Genomic DNA, 24355 nt, shown 5'->3' on the forward strand with positions numbered 1-24355 from the left:
AGTTTTGTATATGTAATATTCAAGTTGCATAGTGATACCCATCACAAGTACAACTGATATAACCAGGTTTGAGTTTGTGTTTACAGCAGGCACTGTATAAACATATAATTCAAGTGATGGGAGCAGACACATGTAGGCACAACTCACAGCATACAAGTCAACTAACCAGAACAAAAGCATATGTCTGAGAATCCTATTATTTATGACCAAGTTTGACTGAACTTCTACTGCTTGACATTGAACTCAAAACATCAGTAGAATATTCATATTTATAGGTAGTTCTTTGCTTTGGAAAGCTCATAAATATATTGGACCACTTAAAGAGATTTAGCATCCTAAATTTCTGTCCATGTAATAGCATCATTCAGAAGTATTGTCTAATTTATTCCGCATTGCCAGTGGAATGAAACTGCATATCAGTGGGAGAGAGAAAACATAGCATTGCAGGAATAGGGTACCATGCTGAGGGCTACATTATGTGGGGAAAAAATGCTATTACTTGAAAATTTGTGTCAGGTGGTGTTTTGTGTGGTTTCCTCAACTAATTAGTGAACTCACTGAAAATAAATGTTATGAGTACATTAAACAAAAAAAAATAAGTTAGAAGCAAAGTATAGCAAAGTATGTGTATGTATACATTTGCGTCTATAACAACATACATGAAACATATAGATACATACATATATTCTATATATGCATGTATTATATATACACATATAGTTTTAGTATCACATGGGAGGTGATATGATTGTGGTCCAAAGCTTGGACTCTGGACAAGTCATCTTCACTGATAGCCATATAAACTTGAGCAAATTAATCTCTTTACCTCAGTGTTTTCATCATTAAAATGAAGCTAATAATATTGTCTACCTCATTAAATAAGCTACTATGTGTAAAATGCTTGGAATAGTGCCATGAGTAGTAACTGCAGTACATGAAATATGTGTGCATATGGACAGAGAAACCATGTGTATTATTTAGGAGTGTCTGTAATGCTTTGAATTTTTAAGTTTAATGTATGAAATGCATTTCATAGCTTGACAAAACTTGTCATTTTAAGCCTGTACCAGTTATCTATTCTACATTAATGGAGTCTATGATAGAACTCCTAAAGAGTTAGAGAATATCATCTCTTATTATATTCAACCATATACAGCCACAGACACCTCCTGTCAATTGGAAAACAAATATTATGACTGACTCTTCAGAACAGCATCTCCATATCTATGTTGAATTCAATAAGACGGTTATTTTAAAGGGCACACATGGTATTTACCATGCCAGAAATAGCATACCGCATGACAAATTCTACAGTGTGCCTGTAGTGGTCTGCAGTGGTATCCTCTTGTATTCCTACTTGCAGTTTCTGATGTAACCCACTGCCACAGTGACTGCCAGCACACGGGAGTGATCTTTATAACATTTCTGTTTTTATTTCAACTCTTGATTGGCCTTTAGCAGTGAGAGTAAGTGAGACTGTCATTCCATCTCCCATCCTTATGAAATTGAATTTTATGAAAGAGACGTAACCTAGAGTTTGAGAGGTTTGATTGACATCTTCCATATGGCTGCCTCGCTGTAGTCAAAGAAACAGTGCCCTGAAACATTGGCTGGTTCCTTTCTTAAAGTAGGGGAAGAGCAGATGGGAGGGAAGGAGACAGGGAAGAAATCAGAATTCTGGGCACTCTGATGTCCATTTCTGTTCCCTGTGACAAGTGCGCTTATACCACCGATTCTGTTAAATATACAACATCTGTTTTGTTTTGTTTTTTCTTCTTTTTTTTAACATCTTTATTTGAGTTTAACTGTTTTACAATAGTGTGTTAGTTTCTCCTTTACAACAAAGTGAATCAGTTATACATATACATACGTTCCCATATCTCTTCCCTCTTGCATCACCCTCCCTATCAACATCTGTTTAACAGGGAACACTAATGACAGTAATTACATTATTAATTCACTGCCTTAAATGAGAGTAGGACAGGAGGATTGGAGTGGCATTTTACCTTGTTTTGAATTCACAAAATAAAAATCTTTACAAAGATACACAGATATTTATTGGGGGACCAAACCTGAAAGCTGCCTAGACATTGCTTCTCTGATAATGATATGTGAGGCATGTTTTTGGACTCTTTATTTGATTTCAGAAAAAAACATGTGTATCTGCATTTTTACCTAGTTGACAAATTTCAAATTCTCCAGATGGCAGCTTTAATACGTTTAATGTGATTGTGCTGTTAAAAAATAGCAATCGAGTTTTCTCTAGAGAAAGTCATTTGCTATGAGAAAGCAATACCATATGATACATGAAAATAAAAACATTGCAAGCTATTTTTGTTTTTTGGCTTTCACTGATCTCTTGATGAATAAAAAATCCATAGTGAACAAATAAATGATACTGATGATGACCTTAGCAACTTGTTCTATTCAATTCTAAAATTCCCTTATTAAAATATAGTCAACCCATCCCTCATCTGCTCTTTTGTGTATTGGTAATATTAGCCACATTTTGATTTTTTTTTTGTTTGTATATACTTACTACATGAGCAATAGGAGATTTGGAAATGGATCAGAACCAGATATATAGTTCCCCAGCAGGGGTGTCATTTGAACAGCCACACCTGAGACCTCTTGAGAGTTTTGAGAATTTCCGCCTTAATAACCATTTCAGATATTAGCATATCTCACAGTATAAGACTAATTTTGCCAGACAACATGAAAATTGTCTGGTTCACTCGCTCACCTATTCCCAGTCTCACACCTCACTTGTGCCTCAGACATTGCTTTACATTTCTCAGTACCTGCAATACACCATCAGTGCTTGTAGAATACATGATTTAAAAGTCTATGACCAAGGTCTTCTGAACATTGGACATTTTCTTCCTATGTTATGTATATTTAAACTATTTGTGCATTAGTTTCACCTTGAATCAGTTAAGACTTTGTTGTGGAGATACTGGAAATTCAAGGTCAAATGGGTACATTAAACTTCCTAATTCCTACCTGTCATGTACTTTAAGTGAGCCATGAAAACTACCTAGAACAGCTGTCATTTTGATGTGTTCTGATTCTTCTGTGAAGTAAGGTTTCCACTGAGTAAAATTATAGACTCTGGAAAAATCAAAACAGTGATCCATCTACCCAGAAGACCTGGACTGTGACGTTTTTAGCTCATTTCATATGAGCATAGGGAGACTTTAAACTTAAATGAGAGTTTGGCTACTAAGCTATGAAACCATTTCACAGCACAACTCCAGATAAATGTCATTTTGTGGTGACTTTGCTGGATTATTAGTATATTAACTGTATCAATAGAATAAAATTTGACCTTATTTTCAAAAAGGTTCTGTCTTAGCTGTAAACTTATCTGTAGAGCATTACATAATTTGTAGTAATAGAGTAATAGTAATGATGATGATCATTTTATGGGGTTATCATAATGATTATGTGAGTTTTTAAACCATAGAGCTCTATATAAAAATATTTATTAGTGTATCTTTTTGATCTTTTATACCAAAAGCAAAAATATCTTATGTTTACATGTCTAATTAGGGAAATATTTGGTAGTAAAGCAGAATTGTGGCCCCTAAAGATTTTGAAATCAACACCATAAGGTTCTAGTATGTTTAGTTGTAAATTGTTTGTGGTTAAAAACATGGACATTGATGTTAGAATGACTAGGGTTTGATCCCAGCTCTATAATCATGGTCTTGAACAAGGGTTCTATTTCCTCATCTATACAATAAAGGTAATGGTAGATAATCCTTGTAGAATGCATGATTTAAAAGTAAGCATTAACTTGCTACATTGAAGTGCTTATCAGACTACTCAATGAATTTTGAGTAATTATTATAAAAATATTGTTTATTTTTTTAAAATCCCTACTGCTGAAAATCAAGTAACATTTAGTGGTTACACACATGCACACAAACGCTTTGGCATATGAATACACAGATCAAGTGATCATTTGACTTGGTAAGTTCAGTTCAACAACAACCAAACAATATTTTTATTTGTGCTTGAGTGGTAACTTGTGTGCGACATCTTCAGAAGACTATTTTCTGTTTTTTTTTTTAAATCTAGTATAATATGATAGTCATCAACTTGTCTTTTGATAGCATGAGTGCTCACTATGAAATGGTTATAAATTGCTGGGCAGAATGAACAGCTGTGAGAAGTAATAAATGATTTTGTTATCACAACAAATAGGATGTTAGCTGGCATATTTAGAATTATATAGAAGTGGCATTATTACACAAAATAGTGGAAAAGGTCCTAAAATATACTATTTGATTCCTATGTGGGTCAATTAAATAACCGTATTAATTCAACCTCATAAATATGTGACTGAGTCTGCAATTCAATAAAGATCTGTTAAGAAACACCCTGTATTGTGTTTCAGTAATGCAGCTTATAAGAAAATGTACTTTTGTAAGAAACATAGACCCTTGTTTTTATTTAGTTTCTTTGAACTTATGCCAAATCTTAACCAGAATTTTCCTGAAAATCTTTACTGTGCTTAACTATATGGAGATAGAGTTTTTTAAATACATGTTGATGTTTTTCATATTTGAAAGATGGGGAGAACAATGGAAAATAACAGAGGAAATGATGTTTCAAACCTGTTTTTTAGCGTAGTATACTACAAAAAGTACTACAATCAATATATGGGATATTGAATTACTCAGGGAAATATTCATTAAGAAAGACCACTTTGAATACTTAAGGTAGTTCATGTGTGCCATGTTATTATTTGCATTTGTAACCAATAGAATGAAAAACGTGATCATCTCTAACTGAAATATTCTGTCAAGAGTATTAGTCTGGAATGTCATTTGTACTAAAATCCAATATCCAAACTTGTTATGCAGTTGAAATATTAATAATAGCAGCCACTTTAGGAAGCAACCTAGGCATTTTAATAAGTATTCTGTGTGCATTACTACTTTAATCTTCATGAAAGTCTTAGGAGCTACAATATCCCTATTTTATAAATGAAGAAACTGAGATTCGTAGCAATTAGGTTACCTCTTGTGGTAATACAGAAAGTTAAGAGTTCAAATATGTTTTTCTAATTCTAAAACTTGAGTTCTGACCACTATGACACGTTGATTTCTCTTATAACTAGAGTCATTAAGGCCAGATGTCTTTTGGTGGCATTTTTGTCATTTTGGCTTATTTTTTTGTCTTGCTTTTAAAGAAGAGAAATTATGTGGAAGGAGACAGAAAATCCTTGGTTCAACTGAATTAATAGAAATTGTTGATATTTGTGGCCCATTTTTACCAAACACCTTACAATTTCATTTTGTACCCTTTAGTGAGCAAACATGTACACACCAGTACATATATATATATACATGCACATACAAACACACATATACATACACATATACTTGAATAATTCCAGTTACTTAAGAGTAACTAAAACTCTTCAAGTAAATCTCTGTGCTTGCTTTTGTCTGTATCTTACATGTGTAATCACTGCAGACCCTACTTTGAGTTTGTTCTCTTCATTGCTTATATGAATCTGGTCACTTGGTAAAATGAAAGAAACTTGTCTCTAGTATATCACCTGCATATAATATTTAAAAGATGACATATATGTTCTCATTTATCTTGTTCATTTTGAACAACAGAAGAGAACCTTAAAGGGGGGCATCATGAATCATAATTATGCAGAGTTTGGCTTCATGATACTGATATTTTAAGACAATATCACAATGACTTCAGCACCTCAGCAATGTTATAAAGACCCAATACCTCTAGTCTTTACAGCTTTCCTGGTAATTGGCTTAAAAATAAGAGAAACCAACTTGTCTGATTCTGGAGCAGCTAAGTACAGAATATGCTCAAGATTACAGTTCACTGTAGGAGACTTCAGGGGAGGGTAAGTAACCAGATTGTGGATGAGATCTAGCATGACAAGATCCAGCAAAGGGACAGAATAAACACAGACAGAATTAGCAGCTTTCCCAAAATAAGCAGACAGCAAAGACAGAGCAGATGCTGCCCCAGGGAGCCAGACACAGGAGAAACATAAATCCAAGGCAAGATCTCAGGGCAGGAACATCTTGCTGAAGGGAACAGAGTCCTATATGGATCAAGGAGACAGTATCAGAACAGTTTCCTCATTTCCTTCTGGGTTGTTTTATTTTCTCTCTGGGGCGGGAAACAGTGGATACAACTGGGAACAATAAATTGGCCATACTCTACTGGAATGCAGGGAAAAGAATTAGCAACAATTTCTGTTGACAAAGAGCTCTGCTCTATGTCTGCTTGGAAGTTTAAACTTTCATGGTCCTTATGGATGAAATAAGAACTTTGGATCCATCCTGGAAACTGTTAAAGCCTGTTTAAATTTTCATCTTGATTTTCCCCCCTGTTTCCTTCCCATTTTACCTATGCTAAAACAAAGGTAATTTTACAAGTTATTTTCTCCTGCAAACAACTAAAATACAAATCATTTCTTGATTGATTCCTGAAATTCCACAATTTATGTTACTACCTTTTGACCAACTTTGTCATTTCTTTCTGTCTTTAACACTGCAAATGAACTTTGAATGGAGCATTCTACCTACATAACATCTGAATCTGAGTCTACCTTGTTTATTTTCTGAGAGACTTGAGATTTGATTCGATCTGAAGCCTCAGGTTCCTTAAGGGGAGTGGAGACACTGAAAGGGGGGGAGGGTACAGAGAGGAGAAAAGAAACCCATAGATAAGTGCAATTTCAATTTACAATTTAGCAGTAGCAATTTAATTTGGTTGTTTCGAGCCTTTAACAACACTTTTTGAAAACCAAGGAACTCATGATCTACCATGATAGAAATAAGCCTATCTTTTTTCTCTCAGAGGTCATATATAAGTTTTATTCTGTATTATTTGTATAACTCACATGTTAAATTTTAAGGACATAAGAAAATTATGGTAATATGAGGGAGACAAATTCATTAAGAAGTCTTTGAGGTTATTAGCAAAATGCAATATCTTAAGGAAACCAATTCCACACCCCATCAATCAAAACAACTAGCTGTAGGGCTTCCCTGGTGGCGCAGTGGTTGGGAGTCCGCCTGCCGATGCAGGGGACGCGGGTTCATGCACTGGTCTGGGAGGATCCCACATGCCGTGGAGCAGCTGGGCCCATGAGCCATGGCCACTGGGCCTGCGCGTCTGGAGCCTGTGCTCCGCAATGGGAGAGGCCACAACAGTGAGAGGCCCGTGTGTGTACCGCAAAAAAAGAAAACAAACAAAAAACCCAACTAGCTGTAAATGTACAATTTGGGTGTTTGAAAATATATATTTTAATGTATCCATATAAATGCAATTTCCTTGCTAAAAAATTAAATGGCAGTAGCTACCAAAGAAATATGAAGATTTCTATTTGCCATGCAAACATTCAAAGCAAATTTCAGACTGAATATTCTCCTATTAAGAGGTCAAGGTTAGTTTAAAAGACTGTTAACTTAATGGGGCACAGTTTTCTCAGATGTAAATTGGTGGGTGTGGAATGAGTCTCTTCCAGTTTGAAAAGTCAATTAATTTATTTATCATGAAGACGTTGCACCAGTACTTTTATGAACATTTGCTGTCATTGAAAGTAAGATAAATTTTACTTAATTTTAAGCATCAGAAAGGTTGTTGAAAACTTTTCAGCTTAAGCATACTTGATTGAACTAACAATTCTATTAGAATTCACATTTAAAATAATGCAAACAGAAAAGTAATTTTCATGTCTTATCAGTACTACATGTATGCCAAAAAATAATTAATAACAGTTCTTGTAATATTTGAAATTTTATGACTAGAATTTGACCCAGCATTTCCAGTTTTAGAGATATAGCCTGTGGATATATCAACACACATACACAAGGTTGTTTAATGCACCCATGTGTGTTAAAAGTCAATATCTACTAAAATAGAATAAAATATCTATTAAAATGAAATGTTTAAGCATATGATGAGATACATCTATGAAAGCAGGATGTGCTAATGTGGACAAACCTCCATGACACATTACTAAATAAGAAGTTTTAGGTGAAAAGTCATATTTACATTGCAATCCCATTTATGTAGATAAAATGATGTGAAAAGGACACACACACACACCAGATATATGCCTATATGCTGGCATCTACATAACAATATAGGAAAATCTATGCACGTAAATCTGTTTCCCTAAGTTGACACAGGTTGCTTTTGGGGAAAGAATAGAACCGGTTGTTCTTCAAAGGTTGTTAAGGGACTAAACAAATGTTGAGCCTTACTTAGGTTTAAAGGCCAGTGCAACCTTTAGAACAGAGTCAGAGAATGAGAGAAAAAGAAAATTGAATTATACATCGGTTTATAGATACGAAACTGAAATAAAATTGTATTTGACCCAAACTGAAAATGTGATAAAAATAATATTCCATTTCCATTAAAGATTTTTGCAGGAAAAAAATGGAAATTGAACCTGACAAAAATTGTCAATATAATCAATCACATTAATAATCTAAAAGAAAAGAATAAAGTGATGATCTCAGTTGCAGAAATAACAGTTATAATAGTTGATAAAAAGTAGCCCCTATTTATGTTTTTTAAAAACCTCATAAAAAATAGTAGTGAAAGGGTACAGAATTCTTTGTGGAAAGCAAAAAGTTATGCATTTATAATGGCTACTGTGCAGAAGCCAAACAACCAAGAACCAAAATTTAATAAAATTAGACAGAAGAAGAAAGAAGAACTACAATCCTGCAGCCCGTGGAACAAAAACCTCATTCACAAAAAGATAGACAAGATGAAAAGGCAGAGGGCTATGTGCCAGATGAAGGAACAAGATAAAACCCCAGAAAAACAACTAAATGAAATGGAGATAGGAAATCTTCCAGAAAAACAATTCAGAATAATGATAGTGAAGATGATCCAGGACCTCAGAAAAAGAATGGAGGCAAAGATTGAGAAGATGCAAGGAATGTTTAACAAATACCTAGAAGAATTAAAGAACAAATGAGACAGAGATGAACAATACACTAACTGAAATAAAAACTACACCAGAAGGAATCAATAGCAGAATAACTGAGGCAGAAGAACGGATAAGTGACCTGGAAGACAGAATGGTCGAATTCACTGCTGAGGAACAGAATAAAGAAAAAAGAATGAAAAGAAATGAAGACAGCCTAAGAGACCTCTGGGACAACATTAAATGCAAAAACATTTGCATTATAGGGGTCCCAGAAGGAGAAGAGAGAGAGAAAGGACCCGAGAAAATATTTGAAGAGATTATAGTCAAAAATTTCCCTAACATGGGAAAGGAAATAACCACACAAGCCCAGGAAGTGCAGAGGGCCCCATACAGGATAAACCCAAGGAGAAACATGCCAAGACACACAGTAATCAAATTGGCAAAAATTAAAGACAAGGAAAAAATATTGAAAGTAGCAATGGGAAAACAACAAATAACATATAAGGGAACTCCCATAAGGTTAACAGCTGATTTCCCAGGAGAAACTCTACAAGCCAGAAGGGAGTGACATGATGTACTTAAAGTGATGAAAGGGAAGAACCTACAACCAAGATTATTCTACCTAGCAAGGATCTCATTAAGATTCAAATTCAGTGGAGAAATCAAAAGCTTTAGAGAGAAACAAAAGCTAAGAGAATTCAGCACTACCAAACCAGCTCTACAACAAATGCTAAAGGAACTTCTCTAAGTGGGAAACAGAAGAGAAGAAAAGGACCTACAAAAACAAACCCAAAACAATTACGAAAGTGGTCATAGGAACATACATATCGATAACAACCTTAAACGTGAATGGATTAAATGCTCCAACCAAAAGACACAGGCTTGCTGAATGGATACAAAAACAAGACCCATATATATGCTGTCTACAAGAGACCCACGTCAGACCTAGGGACACATACAGACTGAATGTGAGGAGATGGAAAAAGATATTCCATGCAAATGGAAACCAAGAGAAAGGTGGAGTAGCAATACTCATATCAGATAAAATAAACTTTAAAATAAAGAATGTTACAAAAGACAAGGAAGGACACTATGTAATGATTAAGGGATCAATCCAAGAAGAAGATATAACAATTATAAATGTATATGCACCCAACATAGGAGCACCTCAATACATAAGGCAACTGCTAACAGCTCTAAGAGAGGAAATCGAGAGTAACACAATAAGAGTGGGGGACTTTAACAACTCACTTACACCATTGGACAGATCATCCAAACAGAAAATTAATAAGGAAACACAAGCTTTAAATGACACAATAGACCAGATAGATTTAATTGATATTTATAGGACATTCCATCCAAAACCCACAGATTATACTTTCTTCTCAAGTGTGCATGGTACATTCTCCAGGATAGATCACATCTTGGGTCATAAATCAAGCCTCAGTAAACTTAAGAAAATTGAAATCATATCAAGCATCTTTTCTGACCACAATGTTATGAGATTAGAAATCAATTACAGGTTAAAAAATGTAAAAAAACACAAACACATGGAAGCTAAACAATACATTACTAAATAACCAAGAGATCACTGAAGAAATCAAAGAGGAAATCAAAAAATACCAAAATACAAATGACAATGAAAACATGACAATCCAAAAACCTGTAGGATGCAGCAAAAGCAGTTCTAACATGGAAGTTTATAGCTATACAAGCCTATCTTAGCTATACAAGCCTATCTCAAGAAACAAGACAAATCTCAAATAAACAATCTAACATTACACCTAAAGGAACTATAGAAGGAAGAACAAACAAAACACAAAGTTTGCAGAAGGAAAGAAATCATAAAATCAGAGCAGAAATAAATAGAAACAAAGAAAACAATAGCAAAGATCAATAAAACTAGAATCTGGTTCTTTGTGAAGATAAACAAAATTGATAACCCTTTAGCCACACTCATCAGGAAAAAAAGGGAGAGGACTCAAATCGATAAAATTAGAAATGAAAAAGGAGAAGTTACAACAGACACCACAGAAATACAAAGCATCCCAAGAGACTACTACAAGCAACTGTATGCCAATAAAATGGAAAACCTGGAAGAAATGGACAAATTCCTATAAATGTATAACCTTCCAAGACTGAACCAGGAAGAAGTAGAAAATATGAACAGATCAATCACAAGTAATGAAATTGAAACTGTGATTAAGAATCTTCCAACAAACAAAAGTCCAGGAGCAGATGGCTTCACAGGTGAATTCTATCAAACATTTAGAGAACAGCTGACACCTATCCTTCTCAAACTCTTCCAAAAAATTGCAGAGGAAGGAAAACTCTGAAATTTATTCTATGAGGCCACCATCACCCTGAAACCAAAGCCAGACAAAGATACTACAAAAAAAGAAAATTACAGACCAATATCACTGATGAATGCAGATGCAAAAATCCTCAACAAAATACTAGCAAACAGAATCCAACAACACATTAAAAGGATCATACACCATGATCAAGTGGGATTTATTCCAGTGATGCAAGTATTCTTCAATATATGCAAATCTATCAATGTGATACACCATATTAACTAATTGAAGAAGAAAAACCATATGATCATCTTAGTAGATGCAGAAAAAGTTTTTGAAAAAATTCAACACCCATTTATGATAAAAAAAACTCTCCAGAAAGTGGGCATTGAGGGAACCTACCTCAAAATACGTGGGCATCAATATTGTGAAAATGACTATACTACCCAAAGCAATCTACAGATTCAATGCAATCCCTATCAAATTACCAATGGCATTTTTTAAAAAACTAGAACAAAAAATCTTAAAATTTGTATGGAGACACAAAAGACCCCGAATAGCCAAAGCAGTCTTGAGGGAAAAAAACGGAGCTGGAGGAATCAGACTCCCTGACTTCAGACTATACTACACAGCTACAGTAATCAAGACAATATTGTACTGGCACAAAAACAGAACTATCAATCAATGGAACAAGATAGAAAGCCCAGAGATAAACCCACGCACCTCTAGTCAACTAATCTATGACAAAAGAGGCAAGGATATACAATGGAGAAAAAGCAGTCTCTTCAATAAGTGGTGCTGGGAAAACTGGACAACTACATTTAAAAGAATGAAATTAGAACACTCCCTAACACCATTCACAGAAGAGACCTAAATGTAAGACTGAGCACTATAAAACTCTTAGAGGAAAACATAGGAAGAACACTCTTTGACATAAATCACAGCAAGATATTTTTTGATCCACCTCCAATAATAATGGAAATAAAAACAAAAATAAACAAATGTGACCTAATGAAACTTAAAAGCTTTTGCACAGCAAAGGAAACCATAAACAAGATGAAAAGACAACCCTCAGAATGGGAGAAAATATTTGCAAATGAATCATTGGACAAAGGATTAATCTCCAAAATATATAAACCAGTCATGCAGCTCAATATTCAAAAAACAAACAGCCCAATCCAAAAATGGGTAGAAGACCTAAATACAAATTTCTCCAAAGAAGACATACAGATGGCCAAGTAGCACATGAAAAGCTGCTCAACATCACTAATTATTAGAGAAATGCAAATCAAAACTGCAATGAGGTATCACCTCATACCGGTTAGAATGGGCATCATCAGAAAATCTGCAAGCAAGAAATGCTAGAGAGGGTGTGGAGAAAAAGGAACCCTCTTGAACTGTTGGTGGGAATGTAAATTGATACAGCCACTATGCAGAACAGTATGTAAGTTCCTTAAGGAACTAAAAATAGAATTACCATATGACCCAGCAATTACCACTACTGAGCATATACCCAGAGAAAACACCATCATTCAAAAAGACACATGCACCCCAATGTTCATTGCAACACTATTTACAATAGCCAGGTCATGGAAGCAACCTAAATGTCCATCTACAGATGAATGGGTAAAGAAGATGTGGCACCTAGGTATGATGGAATATTACTCAGCCATAAAAAGTAACGAAATTGGGACATTTGTAGAGATGTGGATGCTTGTAGAGACTGTCATACAGAGTGAAATAAGTCAGAAAGAGAAAAATGAATATCGTATATTAATGCATATATGTGGAACCTAGATTATGGTGCTGATGAACCAGTTTGCAGAGCAGAAATTGAGACACAGAAGTAGAGAAAAAACATATGGACACCAAGAGGGGAAAGCAGCCAGGGGTAGTGGTGGTGGTGTGATGGATTGGGTGATTGGGATTGACATGTATACACTAATGTGTATAAAATGGATGACTAATATGAAAATAAATAAATAAACATTTTTTAAAAATTATGTAAAATTAGCAAAATAGACAAGCATGAAAGAGACTTATTCCCTAAGACCTTTTATATGAAAATGCCACATACACAAACAACAGCAGTAATGTTTTTCAAGGCTATATGCGTCTATTTCTATGTCAGGTGTTTCAAAGGGCATAAAATAAGTATATTAGAGTCCAGTGGGTGAGAGGAGAATAACATTGAGAACATGGGTTGTAGGAGGCAAGTAAAATAAACAAAACAAAACAAAAAGGAACTCTGCCTTGACCAATAATGATATAATGTTGTGAGGTGGCAAGTATGATCAAAGAGATTCTCTATAATATTCTACAATAAATAAGGTAAAAATGTAGCATATATCCTGTACCCAGCCTAGGCCTCCAGCAAAATCTGTGAAAGCTTTTTCTTTTTCGACTAGGTGTAGCAAGAGTTCAAAAGCAAGGACACAGCACAGGCCATGCACATACGCCTACATTCCTGTTGGACCACTTACCACTTCTGAGACTGCAAGAAAATCACATAGCCACACTACATCTTAGATATCTTAGTCTGAAAAATAAGACAGTAATATTTACTTCTCTGGGTTTTGTGCAGATTCAATGAGGCGATATATGACCAAGGAATAGTATGAAAGTCTGGCATGTAGTAAGTGTTTTAATGAATAGTACTCAGCCATAAAAAAGAATGAGATACTGCCATTTCAAATGAATACCAATTGAATAAAATACTGTCCAGCAACATGGATGGACCTAGAGATTATCATACTAAGTGAAGTAAGCCAGACAGAGAAAGACAAATATTATATGATATCACTTAATGTGGAATCTAAAAAAAAAAAAGGATACATGAACTTATTTATAAAACAGAGACTCACAGACATAGAAAGAAACTTATGGTTATCAAAGGGGAGGGAATAAATTAGGAGGTTGGGATTAACATAGACACAGTACTATATATAAAATAGATAATCAACAAGGACCTATGATATAGCCAGGGAATTATTCTCATTATTTTGTAATAATCTGAAAAAGAATCTGAAAAAGAATATATATGTATGTGTGTGTGTGTGTTGTGTGTGTGTGTATATGTGTATAACTGAATCACTGTGCTGTATACCTGAAACTAACACAACATTGTAAATCAACTATACTTTAATATTTTTAAAGTTCAGTTAAATTAAAAAAGAAAACATTCTCTTTCCTCTAACTCCACAACCTCCTAGTCATTTCATAGTTAATATACATCCTGTTGGAAGGAATTCTTAGGAAAGACTGTACCTTACTCTGTAAATTGTTAATTCCCTTTATACTTACTGAAATCTTCCATTCTTCAGCCCTAGCTCTAAACAGTAAAACCTGTGATAAAGCTACTTAGAATGACTAAGGAGCCCATCAAAAAGAGGAGGAAAAAGCAGAAATACTATAAGTGAAGAATTGTATGTTAGCTTGTTCAGTCTGCATAACCTCATAAGTAATGTTTGATGAAACATTAGTTCTGTCATAAAAAAAAGGCTGATAAATGTTGATGAAACTTCATTTCAGCCTTGCAGACTTAGTGAATATATTATTATCTATATATTTGTTATAATTAACGATGGTACTTGCTCTTTTCTTCCATAATTGAAGCATTTATTGAGGAATTTCCCACTGTTTGACTGACGCGCTTCATCCTGTGTACTTTTTCCCTGCTGTGTCCCCAGTTATGATACTCAAAATTTATAGAGTTTAAATTCTTCTTGCTGCTGTTTTACGGTTCTACTTACTGTTTATTCATAGGATAAGGATAAGAGAGTTCTGTGTTAGAGGGAGCTTTTATATAGACAATTAGCAATGCTGAGAACAACCACTTATCTTTTGGTAATGTTGATGAATTCCCACAAGGCATATGTGATACTGCTTAACATCACAAATGGGCCTCCTTTATAAGGAGTGTTGACTGCATGATAACAGTTGAAGGAATGTTTCATCAGGAGACAGTTCAAAGTTTATGAGGCTTGGGTTATGTGCATATTCCATGACAGTTTGTTAATCAATCAGAATATTGAATTCCACTGTTGGGACTTTGGTGGGTATTTTGGATTTAGAATATGTAGAGTAGGACAGACCTGGATCTAGATCCTCTCTTTTTTTTGTTTATTCACTGCCAAGACTAAGTGAAACTTAAGATTTGTTTAGGCTGGACTCTTACTGTTACAGCATAACATGGTACCTGGTGTGTCTTAGGAAATAGAGGTGTCATGCAAACAGTTGTCATGAGTTTATTTTATCCTTCAATGCCTGATGAGAAAATGTACTGTCAGTTAAAGAACTGCAGTGGGAATAATGGTCATTCAAGAAGTCTTCAAACCTAGGCTACAGGTATTTAATTTAAAAGCAAACCGTCTGTTTGAAGAGTTAGTGTGTCCTTCTGACAAGAAATATCATTAAAGCAAAGTGATAAAGCATAATTAGTGACTTAGGGGCTTTAAAATCATTTTCCTTTAAAAGCTAATTGAAAAACAATTGTTGAATCTCCGTGCTTAACATCAGGTCCTTTTACAGTGTTTTACTAGGAACAGACAGTTTGTTATCATTCCACCTGAGGGCAGGCAGGAAAAAAAAAGCTGAGTTTAATTCACACCATTCCCTTTTGCTTTGTTAGATCTGATGAGAGGCTTGTCAGCTATTCAGGTTTCACTTGTTAATATAAAATGGCACTTCTGGACTACTGACAAATCTCAGGGTGTTGTTTGGTTGGTCGGTGAGTTGGTTGGTTGATTGGTTTTGCTTTTTTTCCCCCCACTGTTTACATATGACTTAATTATAAACTTGTAAGCACAGATGAATATGGAAGAATTTGAAATGCCCTAAGTTTCTTGTTTTTATAACAGTGATGCTTTATTTTTATTTTTTAAAATAAAAAATTGTTTTAAGTTTCTTTCAGGGCCCTTATTTTTCCTGGTTACTATAGGTAACTGGATATGATTTTTTTTTAAGTCACATTTGATTTATAATCTAGTACTATTAAAGTTAGAAGGACCCTAGACATTAGTCAAAGTCTTACATTTTAAAAATGAGGAATCAAATCAGACTCCCAGAGAAAGGAAATGACTTACCTGGGGGCACTACAGCTGCCTAGTGGCAGGCCTACATCCAGAATCTGGTCTCTTGACTTGCTGAAGAATTCTTTTTCCTCTCCATCAACCCCCTTTGTTCTATTCCCAACTTATACAGTGACATTTGAGCAGATCCTAACAACAAGCCCTTCGTGTGGACGTCATTTCCTGAACTTGCTGGTTGATGACTTCAAGTATTTGACAGTGCATATGACAATATAATTTATCCTGTGACTGCACAGATGACATCCTGCGAATACTACTTGATGCCTCCATAAAATCATCCTTGAAAAGATTGTAGCTGTCTCTGGATCCACGGCTTCCATAGTCTTCCTTTGAAATATACCTAAAAATGTCTTTCTCACTGTTAAAGACAAATGCCAGATATGGTAACACAGTTACAATTGCTAATTATAATGTCAGTGTGATCCTTTATTTTCTCTCATCACTGTGCTTATCTATATATCCTGTTTTGCTATTCTAGGTTTGTGTGCTGGAGAGGCAAATATTTGACTTCCTTGGATATCAGTGGGCACCTATCCTGGCAAATTTTGTACATATTATTATCGTCATTCTTGGTTTATTTGGAACTATTCAATATAGACCTCGTTACATAACAGGAGTAAGTACCCTTCCTGCTTTTTATTATCGAAATAGAGAAAAATATGCAAACTACAAATGTCCTGAAAATTTTTATGTATATCTTTTGCTTAAAGCACCATGTGTTTGTTTATATAGTTTCAGATTATATCTACAGTAGTTAAAAATGTCAAGCTTAAAACACTTGGCAGTGAATGGAATCAGATTGTATTTTCATAAATTGTACTTTCAGCCAATATTCTCTTGTAATTACAAACAGGACAGTGCCCCTATATGTATGAATTGTAAAGTCATGGTTTCTGATTTAACAGATTTTAATGGGACTTCTTCCCATTTTAGATAATTATATTTTATAAATTGAATAAAGGTAGTTTAAAATCAATACAAATGAACATATAGTATTGATGGGAAAATGTTAATACATATTAAGGTTAATATTTGACATACTTGAAAGCCAGAATAGTCTGGAACATGGTCTCTGTGTTCTCCATAATTCTCTTTTTGGCTCAGAGGAAGTATTTTGCATTCTCACTTAAGTTAAACGTACTTAACAAAAAAGTGAAATGCAACTGTGTTGCAGTTGCTATGGGAACCATAACTTAAGATTTTTTACTCTTGTATGTGCCTCAGATCTCAGCTATAGCTCTTCACTAATGTAGATTTTTTTAGTGTCATCATTTTTTTCTATTTCTTCTGTTTTTGACAAAGCAAAAATCTATAGGCATTTATTTTAAATTATAAAGCAAAAGTTTGGTAAAGGCATTTATGTAAGACAGTGTAGCTAAAGATCTGCCTTATTCAACACAAACCAGCAGGGCTTCTTGGGTTTCACGAAAGCATCCTTAACATAAAAGATGCCCTCCTATGACCTGTTCTCTCTCTGTCATCTGGGACCCAGATAAAGCTCATTGGCACTGAAACAGGCAATGTGGTAGCAGCTGAGATCAAGATATCCACTGTCTGGCTAAGGCCGAGTCAGAAGCCTACAGTCTTCCCCTCTGGGAACATACCCAGAAATGAGTGTATGTCACCTCTAAGGGTGTGTTTCCCTGTAAATCTTGTAATACTTTTCACAAGATTACAAGGAGGATGTGTTCTGTTGCAGAGTGAAGTTTCTCAATGCATAAGATATGATAGTAGTGTTTACTTTCTTTTATAAATTGTAATTTGATCCAATATAAGGAAGGTGGTACAGTGCTTGGGAGTGGGTTTTCTGAAGTCATAATTCCAGGGTTGAAATCTTTCATCTACCAATTTCTGTGTGACTTTGGACAGCAGAACCTGACCAATCCTTAGATTTTTTGCATTAAAAATGAAAGCAATAGTTATAGTGATTCATATGCTTCAACTGATACATTATAAGCCATCATGTGAAAGATTCTCAATTTAACTTTCCTCTTTCATTAGACTTTGAGGCTTCTCCATGAGTTTATTCTAATAAATAGTGTTGCTCTGAGTATCACCATATAAATATGTCATCTCTTTTTGTGATAAAGTTCCTGGAATGAAAATCTAGGTGTGGATCAAAATGTTTGAACAGTTTAAAAGGTTTTTTGTGTTTGTTTTTGGTTTTTTTTTTTTTTTTTTTTGAGGAGCAAGTGGGATATTCTATAAATGATCTTGGCACAATACTTGGTATTTAAAAAGTGCTCAGTAAATGTTAGCTATAATATTTTTATGCTTATTATCATTTGAAAATAATACTGAACTGTATATACTAGAAATAGCCTGATAGGCAATTTAAAATAGAGCATGGTGTTGTAAACTATTGGTTGAACTCTTTCCGCCACTATTATTTTAAGCTGCTACAACTCTTAAATTTTTTTTTGTGATATTTGTGTGTACCACCTTATAATCACATCCCAAAACCACTAGGTGGCATTCTGCAGGGGGTGGGGGGCGCTCTGAGGAGCTCTGGTGCTTTGTCTCACTGCAGAAAGAATTCAGCGAGAGGCAAATTGATGGATAAGAAGTGATTTGTTAGAATGGGAGACTTGTGAAGCTTACAGCAAGTGGATGAGAGGGTGCCATGCCACGAACTTAGTGGGCTACAGTTTTATAATCAAAGGAAGAGTGGGGAGGGAGAGAAGACCACCTTGTTCCTCATTCTTGAGTAGATGGCAAGCTTCTATCATCAGCTCCTCCTCCATGTTGTGTGGGGGAGTTTTCTTGTCCCTACCTGGTCAAGCCAGGACAGTCAGTGGTGCAATGGAAATGAGCAAAAATGGTGGTAACATATGCTAAAAATGGTAAATCATCTCGGGTTTTAGTATAATGTTACCTTTTCTTTATATTTTTGTTTTTAGTGTGTGCAGAGGAGTGTGTCCTAGGAATCATTAACCTACTGAGCTCACTGGGTGGGATGTGGGTCTCATGCCACCATTGTTTATTGTTTGGGGGCATGTCTCATGCTTCTATTGTATGGTTTTGTTGCTAAGCAAGCCTCCATGGTTTTGTGGTTAAGCAAACCTGCTTTCTTGAATGATCATTAACTTATGGGGGTCTCCCATACTTTTTTCTCTACTTACAATCCCCTAGTGGAATTAACTATTTAATCACCTACTTTGTCCCTTTATTCTGTCCCTATCAATCCTCTTAAATAAAATACATACCCACTAGAGAGAGTGTCCTGTGTTTTCAAGACAGGGCACTCTCTCTAGTATTACATAAGAGTTAGGATACTGTGGGACACATTTAAGATGTAGAACTTCTATATAATTGCGAGGATCTCTGAAATCTTTCTGAGGTCTTAACACTGTGTCTTAGTGCTACATCTTTGATTTGATCTTGTCTTGAAGACAGAATCCTTAATCTGTTCTTTTTTTTGAAACAGTGTCTTAACTTGGAAAATCTTTTGCCAGTTGGAGATGCTGTAAATGTGAAACTTTTATTTTCCAACCCAGAAAGTCTTGAGTTAGCAATATATCCTCTAAATTCTACTTGAAAACTGAATTGTTCTTTCTTTAGCTCATCTCTCTTATAATACCATGTTATGTATGGCTAAAAGATTACAAATAACACTGTCAACTGTTTGCTCGGATATCCCTTTAGCGAGATCCACAAGTTTATAGGTATATTTTCTATCTTCAAAATTATTGCAGGCAATAGTTAAGCTTATTGTTCCAATAATAATTATTGTGAGTTCTCTTTTCTCTAGTCCTCAAAAACAATTTCTTTACTGTTTTTCCTGTTTTCACTGATTCTTCTCACTGCCCTTCTGGTCTCCAGCTGCCACCTTGTCTCAAAATTAATGCTGTGTGTTTTAGGTTACAGTACCACTCAATTTCTGTTCTAGTTATCTATTTCTCTATAATTTCTGTATAACAAACTATTTCTGTATACCAAATTCATGGAATCTAGTGGCATGATGTCATGTTGAAGGTCAAAAGTTGATTCAGGAAAATAGAGAATTTGCCATAAAAATGGAGGGAAAAATTTTCAGTTTGCCTAAAGATGGTAAAAGAAATTTTTATTTTTTGGCTGCGTTGGGTCTTCGTAGCTGCACGCGAGCTTTCTCTAGTTGCGGCGAGCGGGGGCTTCTCTTCGTTGCAGTGCACAGGCTTCTCACTGTGGTGGCTTCTCTTGTTGTGGTTGTGGAGCATGGGCTCTAGGCAAGTGGGCTTCCGTAGTTGTGGCATGTGGGCTCAGTAGTTGTGGCAAGCAGTCTCTAGAGCGCAGCCTCAGTAGTTGCAGTGCACGGGTTTAGTTGCTCCCTGGCATGTGAGATCTTCCTGGACCAGGGCTTGAACCCATGTCCCCTGCATTGGCAGGAAGATTCTTAATCACTGCACCACCAGGGAAGTCTGATAAAAGGAATTTTAATTAAAAGCAACTTGAATGGAATCATAGATGACAGAAATTCTGGTCAGTGAAGGATCTAGGTTTAGCAGGAAGATGCATCATTGGAGACAAGCTGTAACTAACAACACTGTACTGGTGCAGTTAAGAAATTTCCATAGGCTCTCTGTACTCTGGAGACTTAAATATTAACAATGAAATTTCTTTTCCTCTCCCCTAAAAATGTAAGCCTTTATGATTTCTATATTTACCATTTTATGTTGAAATAGAAAACAATTTAGTATAAAAATAGAGATAAGCACTTTCATAATTTCACAAGTGAAACTTATTATTGATATTTTTGCACATTTCTTTCACGTATGTGCAATTGAAATGTATCTGATTATGCTACATCTAAAGTATTAATTTTTTTATGTAATGTGAAATCAATTTTGGAATTCATATGGCTATTTCATCGTTCATTTAATCTTTTACACTATTATTATATATTATACTGAGACATAATATATGCTATATCTTATGGTAAGTTATATATTATTATACATTATACTATTTTCATGTTTTTATGATACATATTTCCCTATAATCATCTCCATTAAAAACATACCCTCATCTTCATTTCTGATTTCATTCCTTAGGAGAAATACCTAGATATAACTAAACAATATGAACAATTTTAAGTCTTTTGGTATATAATTGATAATTACCAATCCAAAATCATTTTATTGAATTATCCTCCCACCAATGTACGGCAGAGTGAATTTCTCTGCACTCTTGCTAACCCTGAATATTATCTGTTCTCATATTTTTTAATCTACTAGGAGAAAAAGTGTCATTTTTTTATTGCATTTCTTATTTTACTGAGTTGGGCTTTTTCATATATTCATTAACCATTTTTTGTGTTTGTTTGCGGTGCGCGGGCCTCTCACTGTTGTGGCCTCTCCCATTGCGGAGCACAGGCTCCGGACACGCAGGCTCAGCGGCCATGGCTCACGGGCCCAGCGGCTCCGCGGCATGTGGGATCTTCCCGGACCGGGGCACAAACCCGTGTCCCCTGCATCGGCAGGCGGACTCTCAACCACTGCGCCGCGAGGGAAGCCCTCATTAACCATTTTTATTTCCTTTTCAAGGGACTGTCGTTTTGTGTTTGCTCATTTTCTAACATGGAGTCTTAGTGTTTATCATAACAATTTTTATATTTGGATCACATAGTAAAGGTATTTACTCTTTAAATATCAATTTCATTTTGATTTTTATTACTTTTCTCTTATTAAAATTAACTCCCCTTCTCTTCGTGGTATCTTCTATTGCTTTACATTTCATTTTGAAAAGTGTAATGATGTCTTCATTATCCTTAGGGCTAATTTTGCTAAAACAAAAAGGCAGATGCCCTGAAATAGAGTCTAAGGAAAAAGTATCCCTTTCCACATTTGCTATTTGTAAAGAGTTTCAGTTTATTGATGGGACATTTTATTCTGTTTAATTGAAAACTAGCCCCGCCTCAGAAAAAAGCATGTGGACATCCTCTGAAACACTGAGCACAGTAGCAACAAATAAAATTTAAAGAGCACTGGTAATGAGTTTTTTTCTCTACTAGTCTTCTATTTCATAAGAGCAAAGAAGAAAAATTTTTAAATTTAAAACAATTAATTAGGACAAGAACTCATTAGTACCCTTTAGGGGCCTCTGTCATTTCAAAGACTATAATATGTTGAAGTAAAATTAAATAGCTGCTTTCAATTCCAAGCAAAGGAAATCTGAAGCAAGAATCCGTAGAAATCATCTGTACTGTATAATTCTCTATAGCATCGAGAGTCTCAAAGAAAAGACCAGATTAATTCTGGTGGAATAATTCATACATAAATACATACAAATGGCTCCCATGAAAGAATTACCTTATGTCATAAATGGAATTGCCAAATGCATCTTCATCTGGGCTAAAGACACTGGCAAGCAGAACATGATTTGAGATATCCAGTGGTTATTAGTTAATGACCAAAAATGTTAATGAGTTGCACTGCTTTAAACTGTCTAAAATAATCTGAGGAGTGTGTAGGTTCCTACCTGGTGAAGGCGCAGCAATTTGTTTGGTGATATTGCCACAAGACATGTTGCCATAAGTCTCAATTTTTTTTCCTCCCTCCCTTCCTTCTTTCCTTCCTTTCTTCCTTCTTTCTTTCCTTTCTTCCTTCTCCTTCCTTCCTTCCCTCCCTCCCTCACTTTGTTTCTCTCTATTTAACCAAGTTATTTTTGAAAGAAAAAAGAATAATTTATAGAGCTTTGAACCACTGGCTTGGTTAATGAAACTCATCCCAAAACTAGAAATAAATTCAAAATAGCTAAAAATCCATTACTCAGATTTCATAAAAACAGAGAAGAGAACGGCATACCAAAATCACAGTAATATTTATAAGAATCATGTTTCTTTTTTTCTTACCACTTCCATTACTATCCACAGATTCTACTAGATACCTTCCTCTACAAATCCTACAGAACTCACATTAACTTTATAAAATTTTTGTTCAAACTCATATGACTAGGAAATAGCAGAATCAGGATGTGGACCCATGCTCTTAACCAAACCCCTGCTCTTAACCATTGTACTGAACTGTCTTTTAGGTACACAGCTCAGAGGGCCACAATTTATCTGACAAATGAAAACAGGTTTTGTTAAGTTATTGGCAAATCCAAAATCCATCATGGCATTTGCAGTTTGAAGATCATTTAGATTTTAAATTGTGCTCTGCCATCCCTATATCAAGGATTATGTTTTTAGCTCTGTATTTAGTGAGGAAATGACTTTATGTCTCAAGAATTAAGAACACAAAACTTTTAGCGATGGATATTTTTGCAGAAGAACAATATCATAGGGAATCCTTAAGTTCCAGAAATAGTGAATTAGAATGGCATTTAAAAAACATTTTCTTATGGCAATCAGCATTTTAATAATGGTAATTCATAGGTATGCATATATGTACATATGCATATATAACATAATTTACACCTAATATATATTAAATTATATATTATATATTATTGTACATATTATATATGTATATGTATGTATATTATTGTACGTATTGCAGAGTTTTTCCATGAAAAACTACAATAGCTAATCCAAAGTTAAATGAGTGGGAAAAATTGGGATTGGTTTCCTGTTTTGTTACTGAAAAATCAAGAGATTAAAATAACGTGGTTAAAGCTAATTTCAGGAAGCAGGGCTGTGATGGTTAGAAAGAAAAGCCAATGTTCGTGAATCTTCATTCCTTGGGTTTTAAAAATAATGAACTATTAGACTGTCATTAGACCCCTACTCATTCTTCCAAAGTAATGAAGAATTGAATACTACTTTTAGTTTGCATATTAAAGTTTTAGATGGATGATTTCAGATTGTTGCTGAGCACTAAACTTTTGTTCCTCAATTTGGGCCACGCTTTTTTGGTTTATTGTTTGTTTTTTTCTACAATTATTTTTTTTAAGTATTAATATGTGCTGTCAATGAGTATTGCTTTGTGAATTGACACACATCCTTCTCTCCATGGAGGGAGGGCACAGCATAGAGAGACAGTAATGGGACAGCTTCAGACAAATCATCACCTGCATTGACTTCCTTGATTTTGCTTTTCCTTGAGCCA

The 24355-nt window shown here is 34.9% G+C and overlaps 1 protein-coding gene across 7 annotated transcripts in view; it reads left to right on the top strand.

Annotated features, from left to right (window-relative positions):
* Window positions 1–24355, top strand: part of NKAIN2 (sodium/potassium transporting ATPase interacting 2) — a 982818-nt gene that overhangs the window by 439416 nt on the left and 519047 nt on the right. For 6 of the 7 annotated variants that reach the window (XR_010836028.1, XR_010836027.1, XM_067010699.1 and 3 more), the window contains one exon: window positions 16807–16944. Coding sequence is in view for 5 of the 7 variants with exons in the window: in XM_067010699.1 (XP_066866800.1) it covers window positions 16807–16944 (138 nt within the window). In the remaining 2 variants the exon portion in view is untranslated. Of the gene's footprint in view, window positions 1–16440; window positions 16712–16806; window positions 16945–24355 lie in introns of those variants that run through there. The other variant, XM_067010700.1, reaches the window with a different exon arrangement.

Source organism: Kogia breviceps, chromosome 13 (genome assembly GCF_026419965.1).
Source record: "Kogia breviceps isolate mKogBre1 chromosome 13, mKogBre1 haplotype 1, whole genome shotgun sequence".
In the NCBI taxonomy this organism is placed as follows: domain Eukaryota; kingdom Metazoa; phylum Chordata; class Mammalia; order Artiodactyla; family Physeteridae; genus Kogia; species Kogia breviceps.